At 36.9% G+C, this 14,675-nt stretch overlaps 1 protein-coding gene across 3 annotated transcripts in view; it reads right to left on the reverse strand.

Moving 5' to 3' along the window:
• The window catches only part of VPS45 (vacuolar protein sorting 45 homolog), a 62,621-nt gene that overhangs the window by 17,699 nt on the left and 30,247 nt on the right, over positions 1-14,675 (reverse strand). For all 3 annotated transcript variants that reach the window (XM_024765790.1, XM_024765792.1, XM_024765791.1), the window contains exon 14: positions 7,461-7,592. In XM_024765790.1, the coding sequence (XP_024621558.1) occupies positions 7,461-7,592 (132 nt within the window). The remainder of the gene's footprint in view (positions 1-7,460; positions 7,593-14,675) is intronic.

The following is a 14,675-nucleotide window of genomic DNA, read 5'->3' on the forward strand; positions in this document are numbered from 1 at the left end:
CACCATCTATTTTAAATAGTGTTTAAAGCTAAACAAAGATAATTACAATTACACATCATCAGAGCAGGTCCTATAGAAACAACTCATATAACTACAAAAGGCCTGTAGAACTCTGTTTCACTGTGATCAGTGCTTGAAGCACTGAATAATATTGTCACAAAAGAACTATTTTAAAGAAATAAGGTACTTAAGAGAGAGCAGCTGAAATTAGAACTCTAAATGGCAAGTTGAATTTCAGATTCAACTAATGTATATTTCCTTTTAAAATCTAAGGGACATTTTAAGTAGAACAAAAAACTTAAGAAATAAAAAATGTTAGAATTTTCAGTGCTTTCACAGAGAATGGCAACCACATTTAACATGGAGTAACAGTCCTTTATTCTTAAAAATAAAGCAGATATTTTATAATCAAAAAAAACCCTCTAAGTGACATTTATCTTCAGGTACCTTCTGGCTTAAAACTTAGCTTACTTATACACAGGCCCTATTCTCTCACCAAAAGTTACTTTCATTTCTGGAAATATGTCAGGGAGGGAAGGAAAGAACTGCTTTTTTTTTATGATACGTGGGCCTCTCACTGTTGTGGCCTCTCCCGTTGCGGAGCACAGGCTCCGGACGCGCAGGCTCAGCGGCCATGGCTCACGGGCCCAGCCGCTCCGCGGCATGTGGGATCTTCCCGGACCGGGGCACGAACCCGTGTCCCCTGCATCGGCAGGCGGACTCTCAACCACTGTGCCACCAGGGAAGCCCAGGAATTGCTTTTTATTTTTTCGTTTTGTTTAAAACTAAGATTTTGTTTCAATTCACAGTGAAGGCAATCTCAATGTATTTTAGAAACAGAAGGTATCCCAGGATGAAGGTTGTTCAAATTGCTACATGTGAGGTTCATGTGATTTTCTAGGATGCAAGAGACGAGTTTTGACCCATCTACCTATTACATTAAGTATCTTGCTCCAAATCATAAACTAGTAAGTGGTAGTGCTGGGATCTGACTTCAAAATAAATCTGTCATAATCTCAGATTTTATTTAATACATCAGGGAAATCAAGTGACCTGTATCACAGAAATATCTTGCAATTGGCATTTCCCACTCTGGAAGGATAGTAGCTTCTATATAAGCATATAACACTCTGAGCTGCAAGATATGATTTCTTTTTTCTTTTTTTTTTTCAGTTGCACCCCAGGGCTTGTGGGATCTTAGTTCCCCAACCAGGGACTGAATCCGGGCCATGGCAGTGAAAGCGCGGAGTCCTAACCACTGGCCCGCCAGGGAATTCCCAAGATATGATTTCTTTTCTGCTTATTACAATGCTCACCAATCCAGATCTTCGTGGGGCATATCATATTTTACATAATTCCAAGTATAAAAAGAGGGCACGGAGCTTCCCTAGTTGTGCAGTGGTTAAGAATCCACCTGCCAATGCAGGGGACACAGCTTCGAGCCCTGGTCCAGGAAGATCCCATATGACATGGAGCAACTAAGCCCACGAGCCACAACGACTGAACCTGCATGCCACACCTACTGAAGCCCGCGTGCCTAGAGACTGTGCTCTGCAACAAGAGAAGCCACCGCAACGAGAAGCCTGCGCACTGCAACAAAGAGTAGCCCCCACTCGCTGCAACTAGAGAAAGCCCGCGCACAGCGGCAAAGACCCAACGCAGCCAAAAATAAATAAATAAAATAAATTTTTTTAAAAAAAGAAAAGCTTAAAAAGAGGGCACTTATCATGGCATATCTAAAAGTATACTCTGTTTCCTGGTTGCCATAGTCTCTCAAAATAATACTTCTGCATGGTAGAGTTTTGAGGTTAAGGCTGTGTCTTTGTCACTTATTCCTTTGGACTTTTAAGAAATAATCCATGTATTACATAGGAAATTGCACAGACTCCCACAAAAATTAAACCCTAACAATTCACAGAAACAAATTGTTCAACTTCTCCCCCCATATTTTATTGCTGCTTACAGCAGCCCTTCTATATCCAGGTATAAAACTGAGTTTTAAAAAATATTAACCTTCCCATTTACTGAGGGTCTGGGATTTCAATATGTATTAAGAGTTGTGAACTCTTAATTACTTAACAGTCTAGTAATACCCAAGGTAATCCACATTCATCATGAAAATTGAGCCTTTCCTCTAAAAGCTGAAACTGTTGCTTTCAATTACTTAAGCCTTTACAATAACTGGACTCTGAAATACAAATTGCACTATCTTCTTACTGATAGTGAAAAATTTCACTATTTACTTATTGCTGGAGGCTATATATTTATGAAAGTAAATTTAAAAAACCAGATTTTGGAACATTTATGTATCGCAAACATTAAATTTTTTCCAGGTTGTTAATTACCAGAGCAACACCCTTTTCCTAAAAATTTCATTGATCGGGGACCACTGAACAATCCCATTCAAGATTTTATTGACCCTTCTATTGCTTAAGGATATCTGCTCGAATGTAATTTAGTGTACTGCTTAGCATATTGTTAAGTCAGACAAAGAAATACTGAGCTGGCTAGCTGGGAGAATCTAGTATAAAGCTTTTACAAAGCTGCCTTACTTTTTTTTTTTTCCTGCCTTTCTTAATTTTATATTAAAGATTATTTTCTCAGGACCTGGGACACTAATTTAAGGAAAAACCTAGATGTTTAGGTTCCTCCCCCATTTTTAATAGTAAAATGCAGTTTTATTCACAGTACTATTAATTAGCCAAACACATCTGAAAATATATGCATTTTTATTTCTAATATGACTAAATTACAAAGAAATATATAAAAATCTTTGCCAATCTATCTTTCCATCTAAATCCAAAGTATTTTCAAAATTGAGATACAGATGTTTAGTTTTAAATGTCTAATGTTTCAAGTTAAACAGAAAATGCTATAGCTCTTAAGTATGGGCCATGGGGCTACAAATACTCAATGGGAAATATTAACTCTCAGAAAGATCATTTAAAAGTGAATTAGTCTTTCTGAATTCTGCTATTAAAGCCTATTTAAAAGCAGATAATTATATATACAATCATGAGAGAACTCATTTAGATTAAGAAAATAAAATCCATTATGGCTATCTAGTAATAAAACATTTTGAACACTAAATTATTAAATATTATTTAGAGAACAATACAGTGTCAGGCATTCAAGTAATACTTATGAAGGAAATGCACAGTGATTAAAAGCATGGACTCTGGTTTTGAGTCTTGGTTCTATCTCTTAGTAGCCATGTTTACTTGGGCAAGTTATTTAATCTCTCTGCCTCAGTTTCCATATACAGAGTGGAGATAATAGTACATACCTTATATGAGGATTAAATGACTTAATATATGTAAAGTACTTAGTAAAGTTCCTAGCACATAGTAGATGCTCAATAAATATTTATTATTATTATTTTTTTTTTTTTTGCGGTACGCAGGCCTCTCACTGTTGTGGCCTCTCCCGTTGCAGAGCACAGGCTCCGGACGCACAGGCTCAGCGGCTATGGCTCACGGGCCCCGCCACTCCGCGGCATGTGGGATCTTCCTGGACCGGGGCACGAACCCGCGTCCCCTGCATCTCAACCACTGCGCCACCAGGGAAGCCCTATTATGATTATTTTTATTAGCAGCAGCAGGAACAAAGGGAGGAACTTGCATAAAATAGTAGCGATAGTATTGTGCCACTCTGTGCTCAAAATTATTCAATGGTACCCCCACAGACTACTGAATTAGGTACAAAATCCTCAGTCGGACATTTTAGGATGCACGGTTAAGCTTCCAAATACTACCTAAGAGTTTTCAAATTAGAGTAAACTTCGCATAATGTCACTACCATTTTAAACTTTTCCAAGATCATAACCACACTTATACTTCGATTTCTGAAATCAAGGTCAACTAGATAAGGCGAAATTAAATAAAACACATAGAAATGCTGGATAAAAAATGACATACATACTTTTAAATGAATAGCTTAACCTCTTAAGAAATTAAGGGAAATCTCCAAGAGTCATCACAAAAAGGGAACCAAAATTTAGGTTGATAAGTATAAACCAATGCTTGTGACTACCCAATAGATATATGCCAATGTTCATAATATGCCAATGTTCATAAACAAGGGCACTGTATTTTAACAGCTGCAGAGGGTCAGGAGACAGGGCTTAGGCCTCAGTAAGAAAGGGAATTAGAATTAAGACTCTCGCATAATGTAGAGGCCCTCACTGAAAAGAGAATAGAAAAAACAAAAATCTTCTATTTGCACAGGAAGATCACAAGGAGACTTGAAAATAAACCAGTATAAAGCTCTGCATGGTTCAGGAACCCTTTAGTACAGAAATTAACATTAAAAAAAGTTCTGAACTGATAATACTCTTTGGGTACCTGGCCTAAATGAAAGACAAACTACACAGAAGAGATATATCTTCAACTTAGGCTCCTCTTGAGTCCTGTGAGTCTTCTTTAAGATAACTCGTAACACAAAATTACATGCAGAAATGAGCCATCAGGAGCTAATGTCAGCAGACACAACAGCAGAATTAGACCTCCAAGTACTTCAGATTATAGAATTAATGTGATTAAAGAAAAATTTGAAAAGGATTTGAACACATGAGAAGAAGAAATTAATGAAAAATCAGGCAAGTTTGAAAAAGAAGCAAATAGAAATTACAGGCATAAAGATATTACCTTTGAAATTAAAAACTGAACGTACAAATTAAACACAGATTATACATAGCTGAAGAGAGAATTACTGAACTGAAATACTAATGTGAAAAAAAGTACACAGAAGGCAGCACAGAGAGATAACAGGTGAATAATATAAATAAGAGGTTAAGAGACATGAAAATAGATAAATGCCTAACATATAGCTCCCAGGAATTCCAGAAGGAGAGAAAAGAATAATTGGGGAAAAAAATGCAATATTCAAAGAAATAACGATTGGAAAATTTCCAGAAATTATGCCAAACATGTATTTTCATACTAAGTAACATAAATAAAAATAAATCCACATTTAGATACGTAATACTGAAACAAGAATACCAAAGACAAAAAGATAATCTTAAAAAGAGCCAGAGAAGAAAATATTGCCTACAGATGAAAAACAATTGTATCAAGAGTAGACTTCGTTAAGAAGTCTACTAAGAAGCAACAACTGAAAATAGTATTCCCTTGTCTTCTTTTTTTGGGGGGTGGGGCCACACGGTACTGGCATTCGTGATCTTGGCTCCCCAGGGATCGAACCTACGCCCCCTTGCAGTGGAAGCACGGAGTCTTAACCACTGGACTGCCAGGGAAGTACCAGTATTCCACTGTCTTCTGATTTTTAGTGCTGAAAAAAACTATCAACCTGAAATTCTAAACTTAGCTAAACTAAGATATTTTTAGACAAAAACGTCAAGTTGACCAGAACCTGAAAGAACTACTAAAAGAGGTTCTTTAGTAAGAAGAATACTGGATCAGAAAGAAGGGCCAGGAGGAAGAGGGGGGAGAGGCAAATATGTAGGTAAATCTAAACAAATATTGACTATTGAAAATAATAATGATTCATTTGGGGATTATGAAAACAAAGTAGAACCAATATGCTGGACAATGATAGCTTGTAAGTTGGGAGTAAGGTGATTAGAGATTTTTCTAAGGATCTGTTTGTGAGAAAGGCAGAAGTAGATTAATTTTAACCACTGTTTCTTCATTCATTCAACAATTATCTTTTACGGACAGGTAAAACTAATATATAATAACAGAAGTCATAATAGTTATTATTTTGTGTGGAGTTGTGCAAAGGAGGGGACATGAGGAATAAGGGAGGCTTCTAGAGATACTGGTAACATTCTATTATTTGATCTGTGTGGTGGTTACATAGATGTAATCAATTTGTGCTATTTCATTGCTTATCATTTGTATACTTTTCTGTATGTAATGAAGTATGTACACGTAATATTTCTGTAAAGTTTATAAAATGAAACTACTACATAGTTTACACCAAAATAAAATTTTGATAGATTATAAATATATAACTTTAAATACAAGTCCTAAAAATAATGGAAAAAATAGAGGTTAGTATTTATATAATCTTGACTGGGAAAGAACTTTCTAAGCATGACATCAAAGGCAGTAATCACTGGTAACTTTGACTACATAAAAGTAAAAAAAAAAAAGTTTTATACAACAAAACACTGTGAATAATATAAAACAAAAATATCAAATAGAGGAAAATATATTTGCAAATATATTAGAAAATGGTCAATATCCTTAATTACACAGATATAATTCTTGCAAAGAATATGAACTGGCAATTCACAAATAGAAATATATAAATGGCCAGTGAGCTCTGGAAACTGACAAAGAGGTTAACTAATCTGCCTAAATTCATAAAAACAGTAAGAGGGAAATATTCAAATCCAGCCAATCTTACCTTTCAATTAATATTTGTTTAATGAATGAATGATTATATATTTAAGACTATAAGATGTTTTTATCATAGACTACAAAATGCAGGTTATAAAACAGAATGTACAATGAGGCAAATAATAATACAAAGTGAAAAAGTACACAAACACCTCTAATGCCTCCCTGTGTATCTATATATACATGGCTCAGCATGGATCTCTCAGGGTCCCCAATCATTAAATTCAATTATCTGTCTTTCCTACTCTTAGTTTCCAAATGAATCTTCCTAAAATACTATGACCTTCTTGTAATTTTATTGCTTAAAACTTTCAATGATTCCTCATTTTCTACACAAGAAAGTAGAAAAAAATTCCTCAGCATGGAATTCAAGACCTTCTACAATTATGGCATTCAATCAACCTTTTCACTTATTACACACATTCCAGCTAATTGACTACTTGCTGTTCTTTTTCTATGTATGTCGCCTATAGTTTTCTGTAACTTGTTCATGTGGTTAAATTTGCCTAGAATGTACTCTCCCTCCATATGTCCATTTTTTATCCAAGGCTCAGGTTATACACTATCTTCTCCATGAAACATTTGCTAGTTTCTCTTAGCCACTCTGAGAATCCATGGCTCTTTTACATCTCTCTCCAGGCACTTATTTTCTTATTTTTTATGTTCTATCTTTCCTAATAGACAATCACTTACTTGAGGCAGGATCTTTATCTTCTTCATCTTTGTATTCTTCTTACTAAATATTTACTGAATGAATGTACTTAATCAACAAAACAGAAAAACTCACAGAATTCAATAGTATTATGTTTGGGTATCTTTAAAATGCCAGTCTGTTCCCTGAACATAAGAAACAAAACTGTTAACAGTGAAGATTGGTCATTACTCTCCAGGTCTTTGACCCAATTAAGTGATTTATGAACTTAATAGAGTATACATGCTTCATCTCACACAAACTCTAAATTATTCTATGAACTGATGCATTTTGGTCTACAGCAGTTTGGTCAGCACTGACCTTACTTTTCCTACATAAAGGGAATTTAAGCCTTCCTCTCTGGGAAAGCGGAAAGAGTTACAGGACTGAATGTTCTCCCTTACCTTTTCGTGTTATGCACAGTGGTTCCCCCCAGGACAATCCTCACTCCAGGAGTGGTACGGTTCAGGTTATAAACTGTTAGAGCCTCTTCATAGGTGGCTCCTCCAATTATAAACACAATGATATCCTGAGGTCTACAATAATGAAGGAAGTTAATATCATAGGATAAGGGGGAAAAAAGGCAAAATTTGCTGTTACTATCATATACACAGTTTTAATTTCTGAATCTTTCTTCTTTGGTAAAGGAAGCAGAATTAAAGCAGAATAGAATAAAAGGTTTAAAAAAAGTTTTAATTATCTGAAATTGGCAGGAAACAGAGCAGGAAATGCTGAATAGTGATTTGCTTTCTGTTTATGAGCGGATGTCATAATTTCTGTGCTGTGGATTTCAGAATAGCACAATAGTGTTTGCTGGAACCAAATGTAGGAATATTCTTTTATATTCAAGAGGCTGAAGAGTACTTCACTGTGATATGGTATCAATATAGCAGTAATTTATGCTTGTACTACACATCTCCTTTCACGTATAAGCCCTTCGTCAAATACTTAGTACAGTGTCATTAACAATGGCTTCTGTCCAAGGACCTCAAAGTATTTTGGAAAGTACTGGTATATTTGGATGTCCCCATAACACGGGAACAAGAAACATTTAGTATTTTGAGTGCAAGAAAAGAATGGGATACATAAATTAATGGCGCTTCTAGAAATCCACCTCTTCTTAAAATCTTTGTTCCTCAATCCTTTGATAAACCAAGAAAAAGAAACCATGGAAACAAAAAACCGGTGGGTGTAGTTTTGACACTGGACATGCTGACGCATCAGCTCAGTCACTAGCCTCATTTAGGTTGCACTGCAGTTTTATGGTGCTTCAATCTTTATCAAAATAGCTTTATAACAAAAGTGAGTGGTCCTCCTATTAGATCCTTCTGAAGATATGAACAAGAAGGAGATCACATTATTTTCAAAACTGTTAAAGTCTGCCTTGCTTTTCTTTTCTCATGCCACCAAGAGAAGATAAAATTATTTAATCTTAGTAGGCAAATAATTTTGTTAAATCACTTACCAGCCATTATTTAAAATGACATCAAGCAGAAGCAACCATTTTGGAGGTTATAGCAAAAAACTAAATAGAAATACCTTTAGTCAAAGGATGTACATGCTTATGTATAAATCATGGAAAGAAACCCAACAACCAACCCTACATTTCCTTTCTGTTTGTCTCTCTGTCTCTTTCTAAAACACCTTGAAGGAATCACTAACTGAGAGAGTATTTGTTCTTGTGGGACTTCATGAAAACAGAATCAGATGTTGTGGCTATTTAAAAATGTTCTGGTGCAGCCACTATGGAAAACAGTAAGGAGGTTCCTCAAAAAACTAAAAATAGAGTTGCCATATGATACAGCAACCCCACTCCTGGGCATATATCCAGACAAAACTATAATTCAAAAAGATACATGCACCCCTATGTTCACAGCAGCATTATTCACAATAGCCAAGACATGGAAACAACCTAAATATCCACTGACAGATGAATGGATAAAGAAGATGTGGTACATATACACAATGGAATACTATTCAGCCATAAAAATGAATGAACTAATGCCACTTGCAGCAACATGGATGGACCTAGAGATTATCACTTACTAAGTGAAGTAAGTCAGAAAGAGAAAGACAAATACCATATGATATCACTTATATGTGGAATCTAAAATACGACAGAAATGAACTTATCTATGAAATAGAAACAGACTCACAGACATAGAGAACAGATTTGTGGTTGCCAAGGGAGGGATGGGGGATGGGGGAGGGATGGACTGGGAAGTTGGGATTAGTAGATGCAAACTATTACATATAGAATGGATAAACAACCAGGTGCACAAGGAACTATGTTCAGTATCCTGTGATAAACCATAATGGAAAAGAATGTATATATTTGTATAACTGAATCACTTTGCTGTACAGCAGAAATTAACACAACATTGAAAATCAACTATACTTCAATTAAAAAAAAACTTAAAAAAATAAATGTAAGAATGTTCAGATAATCTCTGAATTGCAGAGATACCCAACAAAGGCTCCCAAAAATGAAGGGGTGGTTATTTTGCAATTGATCTAGCAGAGTCAATTATGACATTTCTATGTGAACTTGGGACTTAAAATCATGCCTTTGAAATGCTACATTTTAAGACAAGGTAAGCTTCATTTGAATCTACCCACCTGAAACAATGTATTTAGCATCATGATGCTTTAAGTGTTCCATAGTGTTATATATTCTGCAATCATTTTTTGTTACTTTAAAATACACTGTTTTGGGGAATTCCCTGGCAGTCTGGTGGGTGGGACTCTGTGCCTCCACTGCAGGGGGCCCTGGTTCCATCCCTGGTCACGGAACTAAGATCTTGAAAGCCATGCGGCATGGCCAAAAAAAAATAAAAAATTATAAAGTAAAATATCTGTTTTTGACTAGATAAATGTTTGCACATGGTATAATATAAAAAAAGGGCATATTGTTAAAAAAAAAAGTAAGTTTCCTTCTCACCTTAGTCCTCTTACACCCCAGTTTCTCTCTAGAGGCAAACACTATTACTCATCTCTTATGAATATCCTTTCAGAGAGACTATCTATGTGTATATACATATATTTACAAATTTACATATTCATATTATAAGATACATGCATATGTATGTATATATTTAATATATATTTTATATACAGTCTATAAACTGCATTTTATATATAGTTGTGTGGACATACTATGCATTTTAAATTTTGGTAGGTATCTCCAAGGTGTTCTACAGATGTCATTCTATTAGCAATTCAGGAAAGTGCCTATTTTTCCACATCCTGTCAGTACTGTGTATTATCAAGGCTTTTGGTCCTTTTAAACTAAGTTGATCACTTGCTCCTCCTCAATACTTTCTTTACTTGGTTTCCAGGACCTCACATTCTTTTGGTTTTCTTCTTACTTCATTAGTTGACATTTTTCAGTGTCTCTTCATGGTCTCATCTCATCTCCCTGATCTCTTTATTTCTTTTCTTTTTTTTCTTTGGCTGTGTGGGGTCTTAGTTGCGGCACACAGGATCTTTCGTTGTGGCACGCTGGCCCTTTGTTGTGGTGTGCAGGCTTCTCTCTAGTTGCAGCGCACGGGATTCTCTCTAGTTGTGGCATGCGGGTTTTCTCTCCCTAGTTGTGGTGCGAGGGCTCCAGAGCGTGGGATCTGTAGTTTGTGGCGCGCGAGCTCAGTAGTTGTGGCACGTGGTCTTAGTTGCCCCGCGGCGTGTGGGATCTTAGTTCCCTGACCAGGGATCAAACCCACGTCCACTGCATTGGAAGGCAGATTCTTTACCACTGGACCACCAGGGAAGTCCCTCATTGAACCTCTTAATGGTAGAGTGTCCAGAACCCATTCATCGGTCCTCCTTTCTTCTTGATCTACACTTACTCCCTATATCTGTGTAATGTCGTAGCTACTAGCTACGTATGACTATTTAAATTTAAATTAATTAAAATAAAATAAAAAACTCAGTTCCTCAGTGGAACCAGCCATATTTCAAGTGCTCAATAGTCACATGTAGCTAGTAGCTACCTTATTAGATAGCACGGATATAGTACATTTCCATCATTGTAGAAAGTTCTATTGAAATGCACTTCCCTAGATGATCTCACCCAGTTTTGTGGTTTTTAAATACATTTATCTGCTGATGACTCCCAAATCTCTATCTCCAGCCCAGACTGCTCTCCTAAATGCTAGACTTAAGCATCTGTCTAATCGACATTTCTACTTGGCTGTTTAGTTTATTTCTGAATTCGGCATGTCCAAATCCCTAATCCTCTCCCCCAGGCTTGTTCCACATATAGCTCTCCCCATCTTAGTGGATGGCCAACCTATCTTTTCACTTGCTTAGGACAAAACTTTGGAGCCATCCTAACTTCTCCTTTATGGCTGCAGATATAGTGAGAGGAAGAGAGGGAGAATCTTGAATCTTATAGGCCATGGGGGTATCACCGAAGGGTTTTAACAGGTTACTATGATCAAACTTGCTTTTCTGAAGGAAAATCTTGGCAGCTATGCGAGAACGAATTGGGGGTTGCTGGTGGGAAAACCTGGAGAACAAAAGTCTACTGTAAGACTTTTGGGAAGATGTGATAAAAGTTGGAACTAAAGAAATACCAGAAGTGGAGGGGAAGGACTGGATATAGAAGACACAAAAAATGTAGACTCTTCATTCAGTAGTTGGTCAATGATTAAATGTGAAGGATGAGGATAAAGGAAGAATCTGTGATAACTTCAAGTATTCTGGTTTTGGTGACTAGGTATAGTGGTTTAAGTTTGAGAACAAAGAAAGCAAGACTGACTGAATTAAGACAAAAACATGCTGTTTTTGAGATACCTGTGGAACATCCCAATGGAGATGTCCACCAGACATCTGGACATTGAGACCTGATGATGTCCCTGAATACAGGTGGCAGCTGAAGCCGTGGGAATAGACGAGTTCTACCTAGGGGGATCATGTAGAATGAGAAGAGAACCAAAAGACAGAGTTTGGGAGGAGTCTTTAACATCTACAGGATAAGCAAGAACAGTAGCTAGCAAAGGCAATTGAGAAGGAAACTGTCAGAAAGGTAGGAGGAGAACCAGAGGGAGAGGCCAAGGGACAAGTGAGTTTGAAGAACAGAATGGTTAAGTGTTAAATGCAGTAGTGAGGTAAATAAGTGAGGACTGAAAGAGACCACTGTGCACATTCCTGCAATGTGATTTTGCAAGAAGAGTTTCAGTGTATTATAGTGGAGCAAGAAGCCAGGATACATGGATTGAAGAGGTGAGAAGTGAAGATAGCGACTTTATCCAAGAAGCTTGACTGAAGAGAAGACAGGTTAGAGGAGAATCCAGGCTCAGGGGCTTTAAATACATTACTTAACAGGAGAAACTTGAGTATGCGTGTAGTCTGTGGAAAAGTAATTAGAGGAAGACAAGCTGAAAATACAGAAGAAGGAAGGAGGGAGAGGGAGAAGAAGGGGGAAAGAAAGAGAGAGAGGAGAGAAAGTGGAAATAATTACAGAAAGTGCAAGTAATTACAGAGAAAGGCTTCCTTCAATGATGGTAGGAGTCTAAAACGAGTGTTGGCAGAGAGGTTAGTTCTGAATTGGAAAAGAGGATGTATTTCCTTTAGAATGAAGGAAGGAGATTAGGTAGATATATGTAACTAAGTTTACAAACATGGGGGCTAGACACTGAGGGAGCTAATGTCTGACAGACTCAATTTTTTCCACTGTGAAGCAGGAAACACTGGTGTGGGTCAGGTGACTTAGACATTATGGAAAACATTCTAAAGTGATGTAGTGAATGAGACAAAGAGAGAGAACTACTAAGTTTGACTGAGTATCCCTGAACGCCCAAGTGAAGTGAGAAACAGTGAATTTGTAGTGGCCCTAATCTATAATTTGTATGATTTCCTCTAGTAGCACAGAGAAGAGATACAAGCCTTAAGCCTAAATTATTAATCCAATATTAATCTGGTGCTTTAGGCTGCAGGGAAAGAGGTTCTTTATAAACTTATAGGAAAGCATTACCACTGTTCACGAACGACTAAAATTTTCTATACTATCAAGGTTTTTTTCCTTCAAGTATTTGCCTCCAGTTACTGGCCAGCTTTTTCTTGCTGAAAAAGGTCATTTGCTTAGGACGAGTTGTATAATTGTGATAGCAATAGTTTTCTACCAAGTATGATAAACTCTCAATTATTTGGGGACTGAATATTCAGGCAAAATACAGGTTCTTGTCTTTTTCTACATCTGGTATGTGTTGTTTCAATTCTTACTAATATTTCTACAGAAGGGGAAGGGGAATATGAACATCTAAAACTCAAGTTCAGCTCTTGTCAGGATCTTTAGGGGTGTATTTCATAAGAAAGAGATCAAATAAACTACAATTGGTTGTAATTTTAAAAACTGATATGAGTCCCTGCAACTTTTACCATAGTACTACCCTCAAGAATATACACTAAATTTCTAAGGATATATATTTTTAAATCTTCCCACTATATTGGTTCTAGAGGTACCAATGATCTGGGATAATAGTGGCTTCTGAAGTGCAGTCCCAACTGGTTTAATATTCATTAAAGAATGAGTTCTTTGGGAAAAAAAATTCCAGTGTTATAAGAATGTGCCATCAAGGAGACTGAGGACACTCTACCAACAGTTTGGTCTGTGTTGTAACTATCTAGGGTCAGCCTAGGTGGAAAACAGGAGGAAAAAAAAGGCTGTTACGGTATTCAGAAACAATAAAATCCTCAAACCTGAAATGAGTTTTTTTGCCAGAAAATGAGTATTTTTTACAGTAACATTCCATAAGCAGTGCTCTTGATGTTGAGGGACAAATCTAGCTTGAGACCCTTTATGCAGCTTATCTTGAGTAAATACTCATGAATTACACAGAATACTCCATTAAGAAGAAGGGAAGCAGGTTTCTCCCTTACAGGGGTACAGTGACTGATGAGAAGAATTAGACAGTAACACTTTTGTTTTGAGCTCTTGATCTGGTAAGTCAATTTAAAAAGCAGCTAAGGGACTTCTCTCTGGTCCAGTGGGAAAGAATCCGCCTTCCAATGCAGGGGACGTGGGTTTGACCCCTGGTCAGGGAACTAAGACCCCACATGCCACAGGGCAACTAAGCCCATGCGCCACAACTACTGAGCTTGCGCGTCTCAACAAGAGAGCCCACGTGCCGCAACTAAGACCCAACGCAGCCAAAAATAAATAAAATAAAATAAATAATAAATAAATCTTAAAAAAAAAAGAAAAGCAGCTGAGTGGAGTAATAAGGATCACCCTGGAAAATGATGTTGCTTTTCCATAGCTGCCCTCTGCCTATCACCTGCCTCTAGAGTATATATCTTCCTTATGGAAAAAAAAAGGCAAGAACTAGGAAGGAATAAATTCAAGCAGGTTTCTAACATAGCCAGAGAACACTATTCTTTAGTCTGATAATTTCAGGGTGCCAGAGTATTTTCATAGTGATGGAGAGGGAAGAAGATGCCACGGGTGGTAACTGTGGGTGTAGGTTGTATCAGTGTAACGACAAAACTTACATGTAGGGATAGGCTCTTAGAGCTTGACTCAGTTGTGTACCTAACAAAGATGACTATGTCACATTTGGTTATGAAAACATTAATAAATGTTTTCCTGAGCCTCCTACTACTTAGTCAGGCTGGCTTAA

Source organism: Neophocaena asiaeorientalis, unplaced genomic scaffold (assembly GCF_003031525.2).
Source record: "Neophocaena asiaeorientalis asiaeorientalis breed wild unplaced genomic scaffold, Neophocaena_asiaeorientalis_V1.1 scaffold474, whole genome shotgun sequence".
NCBI classification, from domain to species: Eukaryota; Metazoa; Chordata; class Mammalia; order Artiodactyla; family Phocoenidae; genus Neophocaena; species Neophocaena asiaeorientalis.